The sequence below is a fragment of the Alternaria rosae genome (genome assembly GCF_020736505.1).
Source record: "Alternaria rosae strain MPI-PUGE-AT-0040 chromosome Unknown BKA58scaffold_14, whole genome shotgun sequence".
In the NCBI taxonomy this organism is placed as follows: domain Eukaryota; kingdom Fungi; phylum Ascomycota; class Dothideomycetes; order Pleosporales; family Pleosporaceae; genus Alternaria; species Alternaria rosae.
The window spans coordinates 68,918-92,192 of NW_025763583.1; the positions used below are offsets into that span (position 1 = coordinate 68,918).

The 23,275-nt window shown below is 52.7% G+C and overlaps 8 protein-coding genes across 8 annotated transcripts; 7 read left to right on the forward strand and 1 right to left on the reverse strand.

The window, feature by feature from the left end:
* Positions 1–805: 805 nt before the first annotated feature.
* BKA58DRAFT_424952 (uncharacterized protein) lies at positions 806–1,941 on the forward strand. The gene is made up of 2 exons (XM_046172909.1): positions 806–1,332; positions 1,384–1,941. The coding sequence occupies exons 1-2, from the start codon at positions 1,089–1,091 to the stop codon at positions 1,506–1,508; spliced, it is 369 nt and encodes a 122-aa protein (XP_046019910.1). The 5' UTR covers positions 806–1,088; the 3' UTR covers positions 1,509–1,941.
* A 73-nt stretch (positions 1,942–2,014) lies between these two features.
* On the forward strand, positions 2,015–3,553 carry BKA58DRAFT_348508 (acyl-CoA N-acyltransferase). Its single transcript, XM_046168474.1, has 3 exons — positions 2,015–2,347; positions 2,410–2,845; positions 2,895–3,553. The coding sequence occupies exons 1-3, from the start codon at positions 2,111–2,113 to the stop codon at positions 3,218–3,220; spliced, it is 999 nt and encodes a 332-aa protein (XP_046019911.1). The 5' UTR covers positions 2,015–2,110; the 3' UTR covers positions 3,221–3,553.
* Positions 3,554–4,635: 1,082 nt separating this feature from the next.
* BKA58DRAFT_394893 (uncharacterized protein) lies at positions 4,636–7,858 on the forward strand. Its single transcript, XM_046171232.1, has 3 exons — positions 4,636–5,056; positions 5,146–7,069; positions 7,169–7,858. Exons 1-3 carry the CDS (start codon positions 5,054–5,056, stop codon positions 7,579–7,581), a joined length of 2,340 nt encoding a protein of 779 aa, XP_046019912.1. The 5' UTR covers positions 4,636–5,053; the 3' UTR covers positions 7,582–7,858.
* Positions 7,859–9,913: 2,055 nt separating this feature from the next.
* Positions 9,914–12,641, forward strand: BKA58DRAFT_67945 (Rho GTPase activation protein). Its single transcript, XM_046175712.1, has 5 exons — positions 9,914–10,262; positions 10,313–10,446; positions 10,497–10,745; positions 10,793–11,638; positions 11,686–12,641. The coding sequence occupies exons 1-5, from the start codon at positions 10,058–10,060 to the stop codon at positions 12,511–12,513; spliced, it is 2,262 nt and encodes a 753-aa protein (XP_046019913.1). The 5' UTR covers positions 9,914–10,057; the 3' UTR covers positions 12,514–12,641.
* A 3,124-nt stretch (positions 12,642–15,765) lies between these two features.
* BKA58DRAFT_67962 (uncharacterized protein) lies at positions 15,766–16,624 on the forward strand. Its single transcript, XM_046175713.1, has 2 exons — positions 15,766–16,317; positions 16,413–16,624. Exons 1-2 carry the CDS (start codon positions 15,936–15,938, stop codon positions 16,526–16,528), a joined length of 498 nt encoding a protein of 165 aa, XP_046019914.1. The 5' UTR covers positions 15,766–15,935; the 3' UTR covers positions 16,529–16,624.
* A 357-nt stretch (positions 16,625–16,981) lies between these two features.
* On the forward strand, positions 16,982–17,887 carry BKA58DRAFT_370562 (uncharacterized protein; the record flags this gene model as incomplete). The annotated part of the gene is made up of 1 exon (XM_046168993.1): positions 16,982–17,887. Exon 1 carries the CDS (start codon positions 17,177–17,179, stop codon positions 17,885–17,887), a length of 711 nt encoding a protein of 236 aa, XP_046019915.1. The 5' UTR covers positions 16,982–17,176.
* A 348-nt stretch (positions 17,888–18,235) lies between these two features.
* BKA58DRAFT_326421 (pyridine nucleotide-disulfide oxidoreductase-domain-containing protein) lies at positions 18,236–20,090 on the reverse strand (the record flags this gene model as incomplete). The annotated part of the gene is made up of 4 exons (XM_046168068.1): positions 18,236–18,456; positions 18,521–18,907; positions 18,982–19,902; positions 19,973–20,090. 4 exons carry the CDS (start codon positions 20,088–20,090, stop codon positions 18,236–18,238), a joined length of 1,647 nt encoding a protein of 548 aa, XP_046019916.1.
* Positions 20,091–21,072: 982 nt separating this feature from the next.
* On the forward strand, positions 21,073–22,642 carry BKA58DRAFT_348520 (kinase-like domain-containing protein; the record flags this gene model as incomplete). The annotated part of the gene is made up of 1 exon (XM_046168475.1): positions 21,073–22,642. A coding segment is annotated over exon 1 (1,305 nt), but the record flags the coding sequence as incomplete, so codon positions are not given.
* Between the last annotated feature and the right edge of the window lie 633 nt (positions 22,643–23,275).

The following is a 23,275-nucleotide window of genomic DNA, read 5'->3' on the forward strand; positions in this document are numbered from 1 at the left end:
TCAGCAAAGAGCTCGAGCATAGCTTGCACATCTAGGTACTATGAGAGGTTAGAGGTATTCGAAGAGTCCGGAGTGAGATGTGGCGAGACTGCTGGGGCCAGAGTACTTGAAGACTTACACTCAATTCGAAGGTGATGATTGGGCATTACCTAAGGCTATGAGAAGCAGAAAGCCGTGACTGTTCTTAGATGCTGCGCAGACGACGAATAACAATCTGGCCTCCTCAATGAATTGCTTTTCTCACACATGGGTGTGTATAGTCCGGTATAGTGCGCAACTACTGTATTTTAGTACCATGGTTGTGTAGATCATGACAATGTTCTTCGTGGGCTCTGCAATTGAAGAAGGCGCCACCTGAAATGTTCCGTCACTATCTTAAGAGAGGCAAAGCGTTGTGTCGGCTGCGCGGAGTGCATCACTCCAAGATTGTGTATGGACGGAACTTACATTAAATAAAAATTCTCTCCGGACTACGCACGGTCGTGATCACACACACTTCGTTGCTCTCGCGTTTGCGGCTCGTGGTCATCTCGCAGGTTTCCTGAAAGGAGCTGCGGGCGTGTTGACAGTTAACTGCTTGACCGGTGCCAGCATTGCTCAGCCACGAAACCTCCCATTGGCCGGACTGGCACGCTCACAAGGAACCCCGGCTGTTAGCAGTCCCTCATCTACGGATCAGATTCAGCTATGAAGCCTCCTGTTGGCTGAAAAGGTAAACGCCCAGGGACCCCGGCTGTTAGCAGTCCCCAGATTGACCCTTGCATTGTGCTCTGCCTCATGCTTAGAGTGCCCACGAGTATTTTGGGAAAGCTAGCCAGTCCTAGCGAAATGCGTTTTGTCACCACCGCAGCCTTGGTTAACGTACACTTCTCTCATATAAAGCTGAATTGAGAGTTACAAAAGATGAGTAGCAATACTTTCATTCAGTCAGACTACGCTCTACTTCATCAAAGCAAAACGTCAACACGCCAAAGAACAAAAGGATCGTTAGGTTTTGCGGGTCCACAAAGCCAATAAACTCGCAGTCAGAATATATCAATGCAGCCGATCTTGAACCCTTAGCCTACTGTGGACAAACGGACTACATAATGGGGACTAACAGTAACTTTTCCTCTATTCAGGTTTTACGGCGATGCGCTGACAGAATCTCGATAGATACTGTATCACATAACACGGCCTCCTCATCCGGGTGGACGAAAGAAGCTATCTTCACCCTTCTCAGCGTCTTCCTCACCATAACCCTCGCCATCATCGGTTTTATCTTGCGACACTACGTGCAGAAGAGAACGCCTGGTTATCGGAGATCCAATGGAGGCAGGCGTACTGAACCAGGTCAGCAATGTATCAAACCGTAGATGCGTGATACATGCTAAACCATGTTAGATGAAGAACTACACATAGACCGATCGCCGCAACGTCCCTGCTGGGTTGATCTGGCTGAAGCTCGGCGTTACCAGCAACAAGCCTATACTTCAGTCTCGAGGCTACGAAGGGGGCCGCGGCCTTAAGGATGTTGTAGATAATGATAGCGGTGCCAACGATGGGGATAGATCCAGATCGCTGTTACCGTTTATGTAGCACTCGGAACAGGGTTGTAAGAACGGGTTGGAAATGAGAGTTGCTAGACGTCGAAGAGTGACGGGTCGTCAAACTTTGTAACAGCGAAGGGTAGCGTAGTCGGAGAGATGATGGGACTTGGAAGTCTTGACAATGATCTTGGAACATGTAGTCGTGTGAAAGCTGTCAATTCCATGCTACTATTCATGGATGCTGTAGACAATGACTTGGTGCTCTCCGTTCACGTTCGTCTTTGCTTGACCCAGAGTATTGCATGGACATGGCGGAAATGTCGAGATGATCTCGATCATCATGACGGTAATGATGACCCGATCAAGGAGGATCATGGTGGCTCCAGGCTGAGCTGGACCGGAGTTGAGTATTGTAGGTGCAATGGCGAACAGGTAGGTCATACCCAGGTGTGAACGACAGATCTCCGCCAACCACGTGCCCTCGCGTCGCGCTAACCTTTTCCGACAACCCGGCCCAAGCTCTGCACATCCAACCCCACAAGCATGTGCCGGCGGCCCCTCGACGCGTCGTCACCAGCCCAATGGCCCCCGATGTAGCCTCCATGACCTCGACGCCCTCAACGCCTGCCTTGAAGCCATCGCAGAAACCTCCCTCCGGACCCAATGTCCTCGAAGTCGTCTTCGGCTCGCTGCTCATACAGCCCTGGTACCCGTCTTTCTACCCGGAAGAGCTTGTAGGCCGACGCGTAGAGCGGCTCTATGTGTGTCAATGGTGCTTCAAGTATAGCAAAGAGTTGGTGGGGTTTATTGGGCATCTGGTAAGCTTCGGACGGATATGTGCTGCGTCTGAGGGTTGGATTGGAAAGCTGATGAGCTGTAGAAAGCATGTCCTCTGCGCAATACACCACCGCCGGGCGTGAACGTCTATACGAAGGATAACTACTCCTTATACGAGATTGACGGCGAGAAACACAAACTCTACGCACAGAACCTTTCGCTCTTCGCCAAGCTCTTCCTCGATACTAAATCCGTCTTCTACGACGTTACGACATTTCTATACTACCTGCTTGTCGCGCACAATCCCACACCTGAGATACCGAATACCAGTTTCGGCGACGATGCAGAGGCGAGCGGGATTGGTGCGCAAGGGCAGGTTGTCGGCTTCTTCAGCAAAGAGAAGATGAGCTGGGACAACAACAATCTCGCATGCATCTTGGTGTTTCCACCATGGCAAAAACAAGGGCTGGGGCAGATACTCATGGGCGCGAGCTATGAAATGAGTAGACGTGAGGAGAGGCTGGGCGGGCCTGAGAAACGTATGTTCATGTCGCCAAGCGGATGTTTCCCATGCTAATACCACTACAGCGCTGTCGGATCTCGGCCGCATCGCATACATACATTACTGGTCGCAAACGCTCGCCCGGACGATCGTAGCGTGCCCTTCCAAGAAGACACTCACCGTGCAAGATTTGCGTGAAAAGACGTACATTGTGCCCGAAGACATCATTGCGACATTACAGGCTATGGACGTGCTGGAGCAGAAGAAGAAAGGAGGCGCCGACGCTGTCATCAATAAGGCCAGGGTAAGAGCTTGGGCAGATACACACAAGGTGAATCTGAAGGCATGCCCGGTCGACCCTGATGCTTTTGTCGCGAGGGAAGTGAGCCGAAGCGTGAGTGAGGAGTCGTGAGGCTTGTAGGCTTGTAGACGTAGATGTGTGAGATACCCAGAATGTATTCGTTTCAACGAGCTCAAATGGCAATGGGGCGGCGTCTTCGTACTGCTGGGTGGGAAGGCTAAACGAACAGGAATATCGCAACTGTTCTCTCATACGCGGTATCAATCACCTGCTGCTCCATCGTATGCCAATTCTATCTTCTCAGGAATGTCGACTTCTCGTTCAACCATTGGCGCGCATCACACTCCATAGTCTGCCACTATTGTGCTTGCTTTCGGAAGTGTTTAGTCTTATGCTTGCCCTACCATACATTCAGCATGGTGATGAGTCCGAGCACGCTATAGATACACAAGTGAAACTTCTCAGATTAACATTTGTCGATCAAGATCAATAGCATACATATTTTCGTGGCGTCGAAGTCTCCCCTGCTCTTGGCAACAATGCTTGCATATAGCACTTTGGTAGATCCATCGTGCTACTATTGAACTTTATCGCAAGTCTAGCTCCTGTCAGGCAGTCAAAAATCGCGGGGTTCGTTTCAACATCAGCGGTCGTATGATCTGGACCTAGGTAAGCATGTCCGATCAGATGAACCCGAAGGAGAGCCGATTGCTATGTCTTCAAAATACGTCTTAGATAAGAGTGGCAAGGACTACTTTATTCAACGTTCTTCTACTCACATCAATATCGAATTTACACTTCCGTTGACAAAAGTTGTATACAACAAATCCGAGTCTGAATCATCTACTCAAAGAGGCGGACATGGGCATACCTGTCACGGCCTTTCCTTGGGAATCGCCATCAGTAGCTGCACATCAATTCATACACAACGTGCATCAGAAGTATTAGACAAAGTCCTCGACCCATAGCTATTTTCGTTGTCGTAACTTTGCTACAACGTTGTAAAATCGACATACTGTCGAAACGCCAAAGACGTCATGCATGAAGACTCGGTCTCCGAATCTACTCGCCTCGTAAAGTTGAAACTTGGCGTGGAGTAAGCCTGACTTCTAGAATCCCAAGCCTGATCTATGCCAGGATACCCAGCACGGGGAATGGTCTCGCGGTGAAACGCGAGAGCGAGCAAGTGGAGTGAACCAGATGTCAGAACTGCACTGCTCACCTCGACAATCCTGGTACGAGGTTGCAGTAGCTCGTTGACGTGGCAGTGACTGAGCAGCGGAGGACCATGGACTTGTTGACGAACCGCCCACGAAACAGTAGCAAAGTGCTTCACCACTGGACAGAGTTTGGCATGCAAATGCATCATCGCGATGCGGGTCGACAGATTTAGCATAAGAAGGAAGTCTGGGAGGAAGAGAGGGCACGCGGTGATGGGGCCCACATAGTGGGGTATCGTCGCTTGACGGGCTCAATGGGATGTCATTGGGTAGCAGCGCGGCACTTCCGGTGCACTCCCGGTCAGTCGCCAACGTTAACTCGCATGCATGCGCAAGGCGGTGACTGACTGGCTGCAATATTCCTCGTCGTTGCTTCTTCCAGTTCAGCATGCGTTCTCCTTTGTCTCTTCCCCATTCCAACATATCCGCGTTGCTGTGATTATGGCGCACACCAGGGTTGAGATTCAGCAGGCCTTGAGGCGTACCACGACATCCACCGTTTGCGAGCCTTGTCTTGTTCAGCCTCTAGAGTCGTACAACGTGTGCTTGTAATCGCTTCAGCATGCAAGGGATCGCACGAAAACGTCACTCACTGTCTATATTCACTTTCCCGCACACCATCACCCACCCTCCCCGCACCGCGCCATCGCCCCCAGTACCAGATCCATTGACGCAAGCGCCACCTCTCTGCTTACACAGCTGGACCCTGTAAACAATACGTAGCATGGTGGGTAGATAATATAAACACGCTCTTTGCCTGTCTGCCCTGAACTACCAGCTTGCTTTTGAAACTGACGTATATACTCCGATACTTAGTCGGATCACGCAGCAGCCTTTGAGGGCTCCGGTTCACCCCCACGGCAGCGCAGTCCTCCCACCGGCAATCCCAAATACCACTACGACGGCCTTCATGATATAGGCACGAGTTCAGCTACTAGTGCACCACACACTAGACGCCGCCCATCACGCACCAGTTCGGGCACCAAAGGTTCTCCACCTTCAGCCTCACCGCCGCGTGGAGACGACCATGACGAGAGCGAGCAGAGATCTAAACAGCCTCGCAACACTCTGAAAAAGCTTTTAAGACGCGACTCACATCATACCGAGACTGGATCGACTTCGCAAGCCAAACAGGAAGAGTTAGATGAGGAGGGCAGTACCATCGGCTACATGCCCAGGCTCGGTCAAATAAGAGAAAGCAAGAGCAAGGTCAGCACACGCTCACGACGGCGAGGGAGCTCTGCCCTTGGTACTCCGGTCGATCCGAGGGTTCTGCGCCGCCGGCATACTGGGGACGAGGCTGTGAAGCGCTCACACGCACGTGCTAAACACAGCTCTCTGCAACGGCATGCTGGAAACATGGCCAACATGTCAGACCCCTCCCTGGTCTCTAGTGTGACGCAACAGTCAGATGCTTTGGGTGGCAGTAACTCTACAGTAATGCAGAGACCGTACGGCGGTTATAGCCAAGTCGCCGAGTACCAAGAGTCTGAAGAAAGCGAAAGTCCGCCCGCACCCACGGCGATGCAGAGTCACGCCTTCAACAACATGGACGCCACCCAAGCAGGAGTGTTCCAGTTTCTACAGTCTAGCGACGACACTCCTGAAAGTCCTACGCCTACGGACCTCCAGGCTATGCCTTCATCGACCATTGCCTCATCCTCGTCTTCCTCGTCAGGTGACACTCAGCATGACGATGGACGCTCATCTGTAGCAGCAGACTCACAACATCCTGACTCCGCTATGACCTCGCCAGCCTCTACCAGAAGGTCCCTTCAGACAGCATCACACCAACCCAATCAGGAATATCGTTCCTTCAAGAAGCCATTGTACGCCAGTAGCTTTGTGCATGGCCCTGGAGATGACGTCGAAGCCAACCAAGAAGAGGGTAGTGAAGAGGAGAGTGAAAGTGGGTCAGAAAACGAGGAGGAAGTAGATCAAGGAAACCAGATACCCAACAAACGGCCGGCAGTGACGACCCCACCTCGAGCTCCATCGGCGAGCTCTCATCAAAGTGATCCGCACGCCAGACGTCTTAAGCAGCAGGAGCGCGAGCTTGCTAGCCACATCTTCCAAAGACCACAGCCGTACGGAGAGTACCAATATGGTGCAGAGCAACACCCCTACGGCTACCCACCGATGCCGATGTACAACCAACAAGGCTGTTCTGGTGCGTCTCCGGCTCCAGTGCCTGCGGCAATCAGCTCCCCACCAGGATGGGCACCTATGCCCTCATTCCCAGTTCCGCTAGCCATAGGATATGCGCCTCATCAATCCCCGGAAGCAGTGCATGCACATCCACTATCGATACGGCCAGCTGATGGCATGCTCCAGCACGTGCCGCCACCTTTCTCCCCACATCCAGGGCAGCCGCCACTCTATCAACAGCACGCGCCATTACCCAACCAGACCCGACAAACGGTGGTGGGATACGAACTCCTCGCCAACGAGCTTAGCGGATCGTCGCAGCCCAGCTCTCATGACCGGAAGAATCTCGTGCCCATGTACCGAAAGTTTGAGCATCTAAACCACCGAGTCTTGCTCCATCTGCAAGACGAAACGTGCGAACTGGAGGAAGAGCTGCGTCACCTAGACGAGTGCATTGCCCAGATGTCGCCTCGGGATGCGTCAGGATACGCGTACCCTGCGTCGCGGCGGGGTGATGCACGCTACGGAAGTGAAATGCACTTCAAGAGGACCGAACTCCTGGGGCGCATCTACCAGAAGCTAGAGCAATACAGTAAGTTGTGGCTAAGCCGGATGCAACGAGTCGGAACGCCATGTCAACATGGGGATCGTCGCTGCTACCGATCAAGAGTGTTCCGCTGACTCGGTACAGACAAGGCTTTATCTTCGTTTAGCAAGCTCTCGAAAAGTCTTAATCCTGCGTCTACGGAGGATATCCAAGCCTATCGTGAGTGGATGGATGAGCACGACCCGATCAATGAGGAGGAATCCCAATTTCTCGAGGAAGACTCGGACCTAGTGACTCTTCCGCGGAAAGTTCCTTCTTCCACATCTTTTTCTCCTCCCAGCACGGCAGCTCCGGCTGCCGGCCAAGATCAGTCAGCAATATGGTTTCCACTAACCCTGGTACTACCCCTCATGGCGTTTTCCATAGTCCCCAGCTTGCTTGGACGGCTCCTCGTTATCGTGCTTATCGTTGGTGCGGAGCTAAAGATGGTCACGTCGACCCCTCAGCTCAGGAATATGCTGTCTACACGTGAGTGGGCTGCGGCAGCTTCAGTGTAAGTCACGTCCTTTCTCTTTCTCTAATTCCCGCCCGCGATGCAAGGCCGTGACGTCGTCTACATCCTCAAACGGAAAGACGGGCGCGTGGGGCGACAAACTCTCACCACGTTCGGAAATTTCCAGGACATGCTTCCGGACGGAAACATGTCAGAAACGTCTTTTTACCCACGCATTATCCGGTGCCTTGGCCGGTTCCTGAGGCCGCGCGCGGGTGGTTGCTGCAGTTGGTGAGATGAGGAGGCTAACGCAAGCAGCTATTTCGGGGTGAATGTGCTCCTCGCAGCCGTGGTGCGCTGACGGGCGGGCTGAATGTCGCTTGACTCGCAGGGCACATGCAGGCGCGCGCCCATGCGAGGTGGAGGAGTTTGGCGGCCACGGCGCAATGATCGCCCATGGTTTTCGCGGGCGCACGGACCCATTTGCAGGCTAAGCAGGAGCGCAAGGCGCGTCAAGATGTCCAGGTACCGTATGCTCCCGCACAGCGAGTCTGACCGAGGAGATGGGCATGCAGAGTGTGGAGTCTCGGTTTCTCGGTTTCCCGTTTTTTCTTGTTGCTGCAGTTTTTTCATGGTGTTCTTCTGGCGTCGCGTACTGTACGGGATGGATGCATGTAAAGTGCTGTACTATATGGTTCGCAGGCGTTCACTCTACTGTCCGGCACGGCGCGGCGCATAATCATGAGGGCACTTGCCTCTGGGAGAAGAGGATGTGAGGTGTGCACGCAGCGCAGCTCACTAGAGATGTTGGAGTCGGCTCCATTGGCGCTCACCTTGGCCCAATATTTTCTTCGGGTGTTTTGCTTTGTGGTCATCTAATGGCAAACTGTAAACTGTAAACGGTAAACGAGGCCCGGATATGCTGTCTCCCGCCAGCAGTAGCGGCTACCAAAGTACTCTATCCAAAGCATGTGACATGAGTCGCAGCACTTGCAGGATCAGTTCAATCTCCAGTTCTGAAGGAAGCGACGCGGAGCGGGGCAATGGCGTGATGAAATTCTGCAGGTGATGGACGGCGGCGGGAATGTGACGGAGTCATTTATAGACACTGTGCAAGCAAGTGCAAGTACTGTTTGGGCAGTTGTTCCGCGGTGATCAAAGTCCTGTGGCGCATTGTATTGGTATCGCGGTATTTGATCATCGCGTCGGCGCTAGGGCGAGATGGCTATCAGCGATATTCGAGCATTACATTGCGATAGTCGTCGTTGTGCGACAATGTGCGCCACGTATGTTTCGAAACTATTTTGCAGCGGGCGGGCAAATGGCATCGATCATCGGACCGAGATGAGATGGTGATGGGTTGATCGACGAGGCAGCCGAATACAATGCTGTATGTACGGTATCTATGCAGAGTAATCATGTCTTGTAGACGGTAACCCGAAGGAGAGTCGATGGCGGCAGGTCGGACTTTGCGATGGCATGCCCATGCCCATCGACGACGGTCAGACTGCATGCTGGGCTGGGCAATTTTCCTAGTACACTTTGTACGGGCAGTAAGGCAGGCAAGCAGCAAGCGTCGAGACGGCGCGCTCTGGCCACCTCCACATCTTTCGTGCAGCCCGCCGCCACAGGCGTTGCTAAGCTGTCGGCAGCGAATGCGTCCGGTAGATGCACAAGTTATCCACGCGGGTCGATGGTACTAAACGTCGGCGCAGCAGGCCAGATGGACCATGTGATCGAGATGCAGACGGAGAGTCCAATAAGTTGGTCAAGAGAGTCGGGCTTGACGTCTGCTAGTCGGGCTTAGCCAGGAACCAGCGGCGTCGGTTGGGCGCGGACCACTTTGCTGCTTCAGGCACGTCGAGGTGGTCGGTCAGGGGAAGGCGAGCAGCTGACGACGGTTTCAGCGCATGGGGCCTGTCGCGTTGGACCCATGTCGGCTGAAGGTTCCCATGTCAGGACTCCATCGCGTTACTATCTGGTGCTCGTTGTTGTGGGAGGCCGTTTGCCCCTGCCTCGTTTGACGTCCCACCTGCGGCCTCCACATCCTTGGCCCTCTCCACCTTGGCCGACACTGAAACACCCATTCATGGTCTGAATCTGTGTCCGCTGCCGATACTCGTCCAGTACTGCAAGTCACTTTCACTCTCCTCCCGCCTGCCTGCACCCACGAGTCCCTCAGACTCTCACCCCGCCGTCGCCGTCGCCGTCGCTCCTGCCATCTGGACGCTGCCACTGGAAGTCGCGCCATCTGGAATGTCGCAGCCTGCCCATTGTCTCCCACCACTCACCGTTTGAGCTACCCCTCGCCCTCCTCGCGACCACCGGCGACCTGAGGCACCCCCTAAATTAATCCAACCAACAACCCACGCTGCACTGCGCTGCACTCTGCACCACCTCTCGCTGGACGGGCCCTCCCGCTGCAATTCCCCCGTCGCCGCCGCTGATTGCTCCAACCCGCCCAACCGCGACCGCGCACACAAAGAAACAAAGTCACCGCCTCCTGCCCGTCGCTCTCGCCGCGACACCCCCGACCAGCCATGGCGGTCTCTATGCTGCATGCCCCCTCGCGGGCCTCGACGTCGTCCTCGTCGTCGTTTGTCCCCGTCTCGCGCCAGAACACAATGTCGTCGCACGATGGCTCGCGCTCGGTGCGCCAGTCGAAGCGCTACTCCGTCACAGCCCTGTACCTGTCCATGTCCGCCAAAGACAAGGAGCTCGAGATTGAAGATGACCTGGCCCGAGGTACGCCGCCATTGCCTTGTAATGCGCCGCAGTAGACTAATCATTCGCAGCTCAGAAGATACTCCGCGAACTCAAGGCCAAGATCTCGTCGCAATCCAAGAAGAACTTCGTCCTGGAAAAGGATGTGCGCTATCTCGACTCGCGAATAGCCCTGCTGATCCAGAACCGCATGGCATTGGAAGAGGTGCGCTCATACGCTATAGAAACCCCGCGCCTGTACTGACTACCCTGCAGCAGAATGAAGTCGCCGACCACTTGGGAGACGGCCTCGAACTCCAGGAAGGTTTCTTTCCCAACGACGAGAAGACGCAGAAGTACGGCAACCTGCTCTTCCTGCTTCAATCCGAGCCACGCCATATTGCCCATCTATGCCGACTCGTCTCCATGGCCGAGATCGATGCCTTGCTACAGACTGTCATGTTCACAATCTACGGAAACCAGTACGAGAGCCGCGAAGAACACTTGCTATTGACCATGTTCCAGGTAAGTTGCGCCTCCAGCTTTGCGCATCACAACTAACCTCGCTCTAGTCTGTACTCACGTATCAATTCGACAACACCCCAGACTACAGCTCGCTCCTGCGTGCCAACACACCTGTCTCGCGCATGATGACCACATATACCCGCAGAGGACCCGGTCAGAGCTACCTCAAGGTCGTCTTGCAGGACAGGATCAACTCGCTCATCGAGCTGAAGGATCTCGACCTTGAGATTAACCCGCTCAAGGTATACGAGAAGATGGTTACTGAGCTCGAGATCCAGGGAAACCTTCCCCCAAATCTGCCCAAGGGCGTTACCGCAGAGCAGGCTGCCGAGAATGAGACAGTACAGAGCATCATCACACCGCGAGTCAACATGCTCATGGAGATTGCCAACAACTTCCTCACAACCATCATCAAAGGCCTCGAGGAGACGCCATACGGCATCCGATGGATATGCAAGCAGATTCGAAGTCTGTCGAGACGAAAGTACCCTGATGCCCAGGACCAGACCATATGCACTCTCATCGGAGGCTTCTTCTTCCTGCGCTTCATCAACCCCGCCATCGTTACACCAAGGTCATACATGCTCATTGATGTGCTGCCAGCAGAGAACCCCAAGCGGACACTAACGTATATCGCCAAGATGCTGCAGAATCTCGCAAACAAGCCGTCGTATGCCAAGGAGCCATACATGGTCAAGCTGCAGCCGTTCATCCACCAGAACAAGGAGCGAATCAACAAGTTCCTGCTGGACCTGTGCGAGGTGCAAGACTTTTACGATACTCTCGAGATGGACAACTACGTTGCTTTGTCTAAGAAGGATCTAGAGCTTTCTATTACGCTGAACGAAGTGTATGCGACGCACTCGCTATTGGAGCGACATGCGGCTGAACTAGTAAGCAACCCACACATCCATGTGCATCACTATACTAACAATCCCAGGCCAAAGAAGACAGTTCGCATCTAGGTGTCATTCTCAACGAGCTCGGCTCTGCGCCAGCACAGCTTCCCCGAAAGGAGAACAGAGCTATCAATCTCCCATTGTTCAGCAAGTGGGAAACGCCACTTGACGACCTTACCGCAGCGCTCGACATTACGCAAGAAGAGATCTTCTTCATGGAAGCCAAGTCAACATTCGTCATGATCCTCCGCTCACTCCCTTCCAATACGTCCATCACGCGACGACCATTGCGCCTCGATAGGATCGCGGAAGCAGCTGCCACGACCAAAAACGACTCTGTCATGGTCAAGAAGGGTATCCGTAGCATGGAGCTGCTCAGCCAACTGCAAGACCTTGGCGTGATTGACAAGGAAGACGGTTTCTCATTGCTCCGCGACGAAGTCGAACAAGAGCTGGTGCACTTGGGCTCCATGAAGGAAAAAGTCATTGAAGAGACACGAAAGCTCGAGGAAGTGTTCCGCACCATCCGCGACCACAATGGCTTCCTAGTCAGCCAGCTTGATACGTACAAGTCTTATCTCCACAACGTCCGCAGTCAGTCGGAAGGCAAGACAAGGAAACAGCAAAAACACCAAGTCCTCGGACCCTACAAGTTCACCCACCAGCAGCTCGAGCGAGAAGGCGTGATCCAGAAGAGCAATGTCCCGGAGAATAGGCGAGCCAACATTTACTTCAACTTCACAAGCCCACTCCCCGGCACCTTTGTCATCTCCCTCCACTACAAAGGGCGGAATCGCGGCCTTCTCGAGCTCGATCTCAAGCTGGACGATCTCCTAGAGATGCAAAAGGATAACGTAAAGCACCAGTGAGCCGGCCACCCCAGTGAGCCGGCCACTTTTTCTTGGCATCGCGAACACCATGTACGAACTACAATGCTATCTCAAAAGAAGCCTAACTTATCGTACAACGAAGGCAGAATTGATCTTGCTCTTCAGGCCTATACCTCAGGCCAATTTCAGACCCTGCGACGCGCTGCTGCTGCCTTTAGCGTACGACATCAGCGGCTCTCTGATCGGCTGCACGGAATCACAAATCGACACCAAACACGACCTGGAATCCAGAAGCTTACCTTAACAGAGGAGCAAACGATCGTACGATATATCCTTGAGCTTAATTCCCGAGGGTTTGCCCCCCGGCTGCAAGAGGTAGCAGATATCGCAGATAAATTACTAGCTGTACGTGGTGGGACACCCGTTGGCAAGAACTGGGCAGAGCGCTTTGTTCAGCGTACGGAGGAGCTTAAGATGGCCTTCAACCGAGCGAAAGATCGTCAGAGGATACTCCAAGAAGATCCAGAGATTATCGGCGCGTGGTTCACGCTCGTCCGAGAGACAGTAGCCAAGTATGGCATTGCAGACGACGACATCCACAACTTTGATGAGACAGGCTTCCAGATGGGCGTCATTGGCTCAATGAAAGTAGTCACAGGCTCAGAACGTCGTACAAGACCAAACTTGATCCAGCCAGGCGATCGCGAGTGGGTTACAGTCGTGCAGAGCATCTGCGCTGCTGGGTACGCGACCCCGCCCTTCATCATCTACAAGGGACGCGTCCATATCTCAGCATGGTACGAGGAGACTTCAATACCGTACGACTGGAAGCTCTCTGTATCAGAGAATGGCTGGACAAACAATCAGCTTGGCCTTGAGTGGTTAAAGCACTTTGATGAGCATACAAAGTCGCGTCAGGTAGGGTCGTACAGGCTGCTCGTCTTAGACGGCCATGAGAGCCACCTCAACCAGGATTTTAAGGACTACTGCCTCAAACAAAAGATCCTAACCCTCTGTATGCCTGCTCATTCATCGCACATACTTCAGCCACTTGACGTAGTGTGTTTTTCGCCATTGAAGCTGAAGTACTCTCAGCGCGTACGAGACTTGGCACGCCGACGCGTCTACCACATCAACAAAGAAGGCTTCCTTCCAGCCTTTAAAGACGCGTTTTTCGACGTATTCACGTACGAGAACTGCAAGAAGGCCTTTGAGGCAGCAGGACTAGTTCCTATCAACGCGCAGAGGGTCCTTGATCGCCTTGAGGTCCGTCTTCGTACGCCACCACCAGTCGTCCTACCAGAAACACCCTGGCAGTCTAGAACACCAAGTAATACGTACGAATTTGGGTCGCAATCAAGGCTAGTAAGGGAATCATTCGTACGATCTCCAACAAGTGCTCAAGAAGGCTTCTCAAAGCTTGTTAAAGGAGCTGAAGAGATGCTGCATGAAAATGTTCTTATCAAAGCCCGCGTACGAGAGCTTGAAGAGCAAGTAGCAGAGTTAACAAAGCGCAGAGGGCGCAAAAGGAAGCGAATTCAGACAGGCGGTACACTAGAGTTTGGTGCAGGCGCATTGCAGGTAGCTGAAAGTGCTTCTGCTGCTTGTACGAGGTCTAATAAGGGTAGTAGTAGAGGTAGTCAAAAAAGGACCCAGCCAGCTCAACGGCGCTGTGGCAACTGTGGAGAGACTGGACACAACGCTCGTACGTGTCAGAAAGATGCAGAAGAAGATTCTGAATCTAATGTAGCTACATCGTACGAAGGATCTGTAGAGGATGTAGAGTAATTTTATGTTTCGTACATGGTGTTCGCGATGCCAAGAAAAAGTGGCCGGCTCACTGGGGTGGCCGGCTCACTGGTGCTTTACGTTAACCAAGAAGATCTGGACCTTGAATATGTCCAGTTCAACGTGACCAAGGTCCTGGTCCTCCTCAACAAGCGATTCGCCCGTAAGAAGGGATGGTAGATTCGTCTCCTCCCTGCGCGCGACATTGCGTACACAACGTCACGAAAAAGATACGATACCCCCGATTATTACTACGTCTTTCCTGCTGTTTGACGCCCGACTACATCTACCTACCACTCCTTTCCGATTCCTTTCTCATTACTACCCAACACCAACGCGGAACAAAAATCCCGTCTCTACGAATCATCTAGTCATCAGCCCGGAGTATAGGCGTATATTGGGCGCATCTCCTATATTTTCGAGGATACCCCCACCCCCGGTGAAAGGACTGGTTTGGGCTGCTGCTGAGGATACGGTGGACATGTCTGATTCCGTTTTCGCAGTTGCTTCCTTTTGGTGGTTGTTCTGTGATCGTTTGTTTTTCTGGTTTCTAGCGCGCTGTTTATGGAGGTTATGCAGTCCTTTTGTTCATCTACTTTTTTTACTTTTCAAAGTCTCTCGCTACTAATACGAGTTCGTCGGCAGGCATCCGAGTTCCTACCTCGCTGTTTTGATTGGCAGTTTTCAGAGTTCTTGCGAGCGAGCGAACACACGAGCGATATCCACAGTTATTTTGTACGATACATAGGAACGCGTATGCGAGTATGCGATGGTGTTTCTGGAAGCAATCTGCGCGGTTGTGACTGACGCAGACTGCGCTGGTGTGTGGTTTATCTTGTCCCAATGGAATTGAGCGTTTGTAGCTCGTCATTTTGAAAGACCATTACCGTGATGAACAGCTCAGTGGTGCGTGGATATGCGTGCGTTGTTCCGATGTGCATGTCAGGTACGGACCGACAGGCGATAACTGCACCCTCGTCGCTACGTCACCTGTCTCGCCCAGTACCCGAATGACCTGATTCCCCCCCACATATTCGCAATCGCAATCATACCTCTAGCATGTGCAGTGATAGCTCGAACGATGAATCACTCACTCAATCCATCATAAATGGCACCGGATGCGTCGGCTTCACCACTCAATACCATCAAGATAAGGAGAGATAACAGGTATACAAGCCGCTACCAGCTTCCCCTACCTAATGCATGCATCATGCGGGATGCAACCACGCAACACACGCCTCATGCATACGCAAGACGCAAGCAAGACACCAAGGTGCCAGGTGCGGAGCGGGTGCCTGTCACACGTGCCCCACGCCGATACAGTGAGGCGTGAGCGGAATGTCCCCACTCGGCCAATCACAGCGCTACACCTTGCGTCCGCCCTTGTCGATCGGCCGCGAGTCCGGGGTGTGAGGAGTCAAGGTCAGGCAGACGCGAGGCTACAGCCTACGGGTTGCGCTGCCACCGCGGACTTGGACTGGGCGGGCTGTACCGCGGATGGGTGGCCGGGGGTATGACTGTTTGACTCCTCGTTGTTCTTCCTCTCTTCTACTTGTCTCTGGTCTTTTGGGTAATTGTATGATTGATTCATAACGGCTGTCTGCTGGTCTGGTCCTCTTGATCCTTATCTCATTACTACCCCTACATCTATCTACCCACCGATCGAGCCCGTCATGTCGTCGTCGTCCACCGCCATCGCGATACCGAAGCGTAAGGGCAAGGGCCCTGCGTCTTCTCACCACCACGACTCCTCCTCGTCTTCATCCTCGTTCGCGGCGTCCACACCCTCAACCCCGAATACCTACAACTACAACTTCACACCTTCCCCAAACCGCTTCTCCTACGGTAGCGCGGGTGGTAGCTATGGCTCCACACCTTCTTCTTCGTCGTCTGGTAGTCCACAGAGCGGCGCGAGCAGTATGCGGCGCCGGGAGAGCCTGATGAGCGAGACGTTTTCGCGGCAGGAACATACTGTTATCAATGTGGGAGAGGAGGAGGAGGGGCTTAGGCTGATCACTTGTGTCAAGGCTAGTCAGGGGTTTGATTGGAATCAAGGTATGTGTTTCCTCTTCTCTTCTCTTCTCGCTATAGAGGGTTTGGTTACGAGGCTGGATGGTATGGACCGAGGCTAACGACAGTGTGTGCTGTAGAGATGTTCCTCCCTTCCTATGTCGACTACCACTTCGACGATCTCGAGCGACGACAGGATCCCGTTCAGGATATCATTATCACGGATGAGGAGGTTAGGAATATGTTCCCGTCATAGAACATCGATGGGGCGGTGCGAAGTACCTGTGTAGAGATGCGCGGGTATGATGCAGGCGGCGGTCCTTGGATAATGGATGTGCATATGCTTTGGGATTTTTATGGATAATGCGGTATTGAGGTCATGTTTATATGGGTTGTGATAGGCGTTTAGCATGTAATCATGGGCGTTTTGGTTTGATGGCTGTATATCATGAGATTGGACTGGATGGATTATGGCGTTGCGGGATGCGTTTACTCGCTGCTCAACGGGGATCTAGGATTAGTCTGTAAGGATGTACTCCAAACCACACAATACACGTTTAACGATACATTATCCTACCTTCAACTGTGTCGACTGTGCTATTCGAGGACTCATCGCAGCGTCGAGGGACCGGCAGCCCCACACCTCGGCCCCGATAACGCGTGCTGATAAGGCTGCGAAGACGCGCGCGGTCCACGTTCCGCGTGCGCAAACAAGAACCATAACAAAGTCGACCACCACAACGACGACCCGCATTCCACGACACGAGATCCCTCCACCACTCAGAAGAGCCTCAACAACATCCCCCGCGCAAACCTTACATGTAATTAAAAGAGCGCACCCGACCCACAACCCCCACCACAGCGCACCCGCGCAACAGCAACCCCCCCAACCAAACTACACACAATGGACGCCTCCCACCGCAAAATCGAGCTCCAATCTCCCTCAGACCTCACCTTCCTCACATCCCAAATCCGCACCGCCGCGCGCCAAAAACTCGATCTGCACCTCCCGCCCGTGCCCTCGTCTGACACAAACGGCGATGCGCCAGACGAACTGCGGCGCTCGGTTGAAGATCTCGTTGAGATATTTGTTGCGAAAGTGCTGCAGGGGATAAGGCATAATGTTAGTATCAACGGGATCGATGTTGTGGAGAGTGGGAATGAGGGGGATATGATGGATGGGGTTGTGAATGGGAATGGAGGAGGAGGAGCGGAAGGAGAGTCCATGGTAGAGACTGTGGAATACGAACCCTTCGACGATAAACTGCGGAGTCAACTATCATCCACAGTAGCGAAACGCGACGCGCTCATCGCGAAGATAAGCCAGCAACGGCGTACGACACCTAAAGTTGCGGCGGAGACATGGATGAAGGGGTTTGAAGAGGAGGATAGGGTGTGGGCGGAAATTCAGGAGTCGTTGCAGAAAGATGCTGCTGCGAATGGAGATGGGGAAGTAGCGGACGTGGAGGCGCTGCAGAGGCAAGATGAGGTGGAGAGGAATTGGGAGAGGGCGGTCACCGGGTTGCAGAGGTTGAACAAGGGGTTACCGGAGACGAGGGCGAGGTTGGAGAGGGCGGGGGATGTGGTGGGGTATTTGGGGGGTGCGAAGAAGTGAGATTTGCTCTGGGGTGGGATATGTTATAGGCGTTGGGAGAAACATCTTGTATGGGCGTTTTGTCTGGAGTATACGGGAATCAGAAGGTGATTGGATACCCACGCTTATTGCTATAGCAGATATCGCTTCGGCGGAGTATTGGGTCGCTTGCTACGTATGTGGACACGGCATCGTTAGCACAAGCGTCAATTTGAACGGAATTCGTATTATGCAAGTATCTTATACATGCGCTTACTCGTCTTTACTCGAAAAGACTGAGACTGAGTAGACACCGATTTCATTTCTACATCGCCCAACAGCCCAAAGGAAAGCTCGCATCTCATACCTTACATGCCACCACGACACCCCCTAAAACCTCGAAACATCCCTCCCAAATATCCAATTAACCACCCAATAAACCGGCACTAAGACCTTATTCCGCCAACTCACCGTCCGCGTCAAATACGCTCCCCGCCAAATAATCCACGCTACATACCCTTGGAGCCTCCCACCCCATTTCCCGCCTCCTTGGAACAACGCATTCCAGTTACCGATGTAAGCTAGTGTTCCGAGGTCGCGGTATGTGAAGCCTGCAGAGGTGAAGAAACGAAGTTAGTGTAGGTCTTACAGGTACTTTGTATGGTTATAACTTACCTTTAGAGGAGGAGGGAGAAATGTCGCCTTTGTTGAGGCGTTTTGCCAACCAGAAAGCTTTTTGGGACGCGACTTGCGCGGTGGCGGGGTAGGTTGTTGATTCGATTATCCCGCAGTCGCCAAGGGCGAAGACGGAGGGGTGGATTGCTTCTTGCGTCGACTCCTCTGACTGTTCTGAGGTTGATGGGATGAGTTTGACGCGCAAGTGGTCGTCTGTTATGATGGACCCGGACTTAGGGTCTTTCTTTACTATCCATTTTACGTCTTTGCCTGGGGTACTGGATTGGATAGATGATGGGGAGGAGGAGGGGAGGTAGAGATCTGTGGGTGCTTCGCGGACGGAGGAGAGGGCGTGGTCGACGAAGGGGTTTTGCATTAGTCCTGTGCCTGTGGTGGGGTTAGTATTGTTGTCTCATACTTCTGGGTGAAGCGTGAGGATTTAAAAGAGAAGGGAAACGTACTCCATACACACATTCCCACCCCAATCTCGCCCTCTTCCTTCACCTTGAGCGTATACAAATGGTAATCATCCACATCATCCGAAAAGCTCCTTTCCGCAGGAGCCCCCGGCCTCAACTCTTCAACGTGATGACTCGTCTTGATATCAATCCCCTTACGCTTGAACTTTTGCATCGCATACCCCGCGAGTTTCTGATCAAACATCGGAAGTACCTTCTCCGCGACATCGTAAACAGTAATCTTGTGGTACTGAACAAGTTCCGGGTACAGTTTCTTCATATCCTCGTTGATCAGGTCGTGCAGTTCCGCGCTGAATTCGATACCGGTGGGTCCACCGCCCACAACGGCGAAGTTGAGTAGCTGCTTCTTCATCTCGATAGACGTAGTGGGTAGAGCGGCGCCTTCAAAGCATGCTAAGATGCGATTCCGGATCCTGCGCGCATCGCCTACATCTTTGAGGAAGAAGGCGTGTTCTTTCACACCCGGCGTACTGAATGTCTGACTATAACATCCCACCGTGACAATCAACTTGTCGTACTCCACGTCAAACAGCTTCCCTACTTTCGCTTCCTTCTTTTTCTCTGCCTCCCTCTCTTCCGCCGTTTCTCCAGCGTGGCGGTCCGTGGTTAGTGCGACACCTTGCTTCGGGTCGTCAACCGCCTCTTCAATCGTAATCGTCCTGTTCTTGAAATCTACGTCGTCGGCCCATCCTTGAAAGAAATCGACTTTGGTTCGCCGGCTCCGCACGGGTTCGAGCGCGGTGCGGAATTCCAAGGTGCCTACTGCGGTGGAGGCAAGGAGAGGGGTGAAAGCAAAGTAGGACCGCGGCGATACGACGAGGGTTTGAAATTTGGATGAGTCAAGACTGCGTGCGACTGTGAAGCCGGCCCAACCGGATCCCAGAATGACTACGCGCTCACGGTCTGTGATGGGGTTGTTAGTAGCTGAGGTTTTGTACCAGGGGAAGTAGGCTGAGCAAGGAGAATAACGTACTATCTCTCCTCTTATCCAATTGCTCGATGGTGATCATCCTCTTTTGTTCCAAGCTCTTCCCATAGTTCCCGCTTAGCAAAGCTCCTGTCCGACATAGCGATGCCGTGCGCGACCTCATCGTGGGTGCAGACACCAATTCCCTAATACCACCCGGCAACAGCGACATACGAGTCGGCGACAGCATTGTTCAGTCTTGACTACCAAAGTGGCACTCGCAATCCTTGAAAATTGAACCAAAAGAGTGTTTATCAAAACCAAAGTTTTATTTACCGACACCCACCCACTCGCCGGGTGCTTGCGGGTCGACCAACGGAAGTCGGCGTTGACGCCATGACGTATGGCTTTTGCAAGCTTGACGCGCCGAATGTTGCCGAACTAGCTCCTACATGTGATTGTAAGAGAGACTAGAGGTTTGATTGCGCGAACCATGAGCGACTTGGTCAATTGAACATAATGCGACAATGTGCTAGGAGGTGTGGTCAAGTTGAGTGCAGGGTTGATGGGTGTGGTCGGCACCAACGAAAAGGGCCGTGAAATCGCGTTAGTGCTGTGATGCGACCGACCAACATAGCTATTCCATACAAAAGTCTGGGTCAAAGGCACCTATATTCCTTGTTCAGTTCAGTGTCATATCCGCAGTACTCGTAGGAAGGAACTTGTGTTTGTTCTAGTGGTTAGTGCTATGTCGAATGTGGGCTAGGGCGTGACGCCTTGAGGAAAGCTACTTCCCGACCCCATTCGTGACGAGCAACACCATAACATTTCCGCAACAGATCTTCAGCTACAAGTATGATCTCATCTTGTCTGGATATCAGTCTATGCAAGCTAGTGCTGCGCAATAGTTCCAGCAGCGACAGAATTTCCGCGCACCTATCGACCCAGAAGAGTCTGCGCAGGTACGATCAACAACACAAGCTGGATCGCGACACAGCCGCTTTGAGCAGTCGACTAGCTTGCGGCTCAGTAAGAGTGTTTCAGGTGAGAACTTTTGCGCAGTTTCCAGCCTAGAAAGAGGTTTTGTAATACACACGATGGCGAAGCTGCATGTTACGGTCCCGGAGGTTGAGTGTTGTGGCGCATCTCGCTTCGATCTGTTCGACGACGAATAGATGCAGGGTAGCTGCAGGAGCCGACCTGCACGATTGGGAGCGGTACCTACTACCCCTCTCATCCTTCGTCTCACATAGACGCTGCCCTGCCTCGCCACTCGTTCTATTGCTGCCGCAAAACTATGATGACTTCCATTGTTGCTCGCGGATGAGGTACGCAGTTTACGCTCATTGCCACAATTCTTTACGCTTTTCACGACGCCGATTCATACGGGCCTTGCGCATATAGCGATTTCTCGCTGGACGAACTCGTCAAATGGCACAGCAGGGCTTCGAAGAAGACCTCTTACGAAGATGGTTCCCTCGCAACGCTGAAGACACTTTGACGCCCTTCACGGAGAACGACATTCGCGAGATCGCAGATGTGTTGACTCGCTGTGCACGGGAGCGCTGGAGCCGGGTTCCAAGGCTTTATAGCATTCTCAGGAAGATTGGCCAGCTAGACACGATTGACTTATTTATTGACAGCGACATTACAGATGTCTATTTCCCATTCACCAAGAGCACGCTACCGGAGGAGCTGCGCGAGCATTCTGCACGACTCAGATTCCTCGAGTTGCAACACCTCGTCTACAACCGGGAAGCACTAAATCTTGAGCGAGATGCGCCTCATGGACACTTCAGCGAATCTGAAGAGGTACCTCTCAAGAAGGTTGGAGAGCTGGGCAAAGGTGGATTCGGATACGTCGATCGCGTCGTCAGCACCATAAGTCATAAGGAGTATGCACGCAAGCTCATACTGAGAGGAAAGACCTTTAAGAAGGATAAACAAGTCTTGAAAGAGTTCACGAAAGAGCTATGTAATCTCAAGAAGCTATCCCACAAGCACCTCGTTGAGTTGGTCGGCAGTTATACGGACAAGAAATACGTAGCCATCGTCATGCTCCCGGTAGCCGATGCGAATCTGCAGACGTTTCTGGAGAAAACAGATTTTGACGAGAACTCCCGATCCTTCTTAAGACCTTTCTTCGGCTGTCTGTCTTCCGCGCTATGCTATCTACACGACAATCGTATCCGACACAAAGACATCAAGCCGTCAAACGTACTTATCAAGGGCGACCAGGTCTACTTCACTGACTTCGGGACAGCACTCGATTGGTCCAGCAGTGGCAGTAGCGTCACAGCGACCGCAGCGCCTACGACTCCCCGTTATTGCGCTCCTGAAGTCATGGCCTACACCGAACGTAGCTCATCGTCTGATATCTGGTCCTTTGGCTGCGTATTCTTGGAAATGTGGACCGTCCTGAAATCGCGCACGCTCGAAGACTTAGGAGCACACATGAATGCGCATGGTTCTGGCGCGAAGGCGTATCACTCCAACGTCGAAGCCGTCACCATGTGGATAGAAATTCTTCGACACTCCTCAGGACCACCAAGTGACCACATTCCCTCCAATTGGATTGTAAACATGCTACAAGATAAACCGGCAAACCGTTGGAATATCCACACTCTCGACGATCAAATCCAGGAAGCGAGCATAGACCCATCATCAGAGCATGCGTTCAAGGGTTTATGCTGCCTTGAGCCAGATGACGATACTACCGATGAAACAGGATCCTTCGATGAGTGTTTCGAAGCCGAGTCTCTTGCACAGCCGCTACATACTGTCGAACGAGGAGGTTCAGGGCAGCTCGTAGGGCCTGCACCATTGAATGAGCACCGGCCTGAGGAAACAGTGGAAATTGAAGCCACCAGTTCTGCCGATCTATCATCGCTATCCCAAGCCGATGCATCTGTTCCCCGAACATTGGTGAACGACTGCTCTGTTCCCCCTGAGACCTTCGTAAAAGATAGGAGTGATTCTTTAGCACGTGAGCTATATGACCCTTTGGTACCAACTAGATCTACGGACGACACAGAAGAAGCTGGTCCAAAAACCGACGGTATCGTGCATTCCGCCACGGACCACACTTTCAGTGGCTCGGACGATAAAACTCTTCAGGACGACGGGACGAAGCAGGCACAACCGCCACTGTCTTCGACTTATGTTGCTATGCCACCCTCCATCACAGCATTTCCCTCGATATTTACAAAATTGCAGCCAACTCTTTATTGTCCAGAGTCTGGGAAAATGTTCTATAACCCAGACACTACGCAGCGCTATTGTTTCGTTTTGTGTAATATCTGCAATTCCCAGATAACACATGTAAACGCAGGTGCGGTCAGACTTCCCTGTGATCATTGGATCCACAGG

Excerpts from the sequence above, each read along its gene's own strand:
- BKA58DRAFT_424952 (XM_046172909.1), top strand. The coding sequence starts at position 1,089 with ATGGGGACTAACAGTAACTTTTCCTCTATTCAGGTTTTACGGCGATGC. Across the intron at positions 1,333-1,383 it reads AGGCAGGCGTACTGAACCAG|ATGAAGAACTACACATAGAC; the intron begins GTCAGCAATGTA and ends AAACCATGTTAG.
- BKA58DRAFT_348508 (XM_046168474.1), top strand. The coding sequence starts at position 2,111 with ATGGCCCCCGATGTAGCCTCCATGACCTCGACGCCCTCAACGCCTGCC. Across the intron at positions 2,348-2,409 it reads TGGGGTTTATTGGGCATCTG|AAAGCATGTCCTCTGCGCAA; the intron begins GTAAGCTTCGGA and ends GATGAGCTGTAG. Across the intron at positions 2,846-2,894 it reads GCTGGGCGGGCCTGAGAAAC|CGCTGTCGGATCTCGGCCGC; the intron begins GTATGTTCATGT and ends ATACCACTACAG.
- BKA58DRAFT_394893 (XM_046171232.1), top strand. Across the intron at positions 7,070-7,168 it reads CCAGAAGCTAGAGCAATACA|ACAAGGCTTTATCTTCGTTT; the intron begins GTAAGTTGTGGC and ends GACTCGGTACAG.
- BKA58DRAFT_67945 (XM_046175712.1), top strand. The coding sequence starts at position 10,058 with ATGGCGGTCTCTATGCTGCATGCCCCCTCGCGGGCCTCGACGTCGTCC. Across the intron at positions 10,263-10,312 it reads TGAAGATGACCTGGCCCGAG|CTCAGAAGATACTCCGCGAA; the intron begins GTACGCCGCCAT and ends AATCATTCGCAG. Across the intron at positions 10,447-10,496 it reads ACCGCATGGCATTGGAAGAG|CAGAATGAAGTCGCCGACCA; the intron begins GTGCGCTCATAC and ends ACTACCCTGCAG.
- BKA58DRAFT_67962 (XM_046175713.1), top strand. The coding sequence starts at position 15,936 with ATGTCGTCGTCGTCCACCGCCATCGCGATACCGAAGCGTAAGGGCAAG. Across the intron at positions 16,318-16,412 it reads GGGGTTTGATTGGAATCAAG|AGATGTTCCTCCCTTCCTAT; the intron begins GTATGTGTTTCC and ends TGTGTGCTGTAG.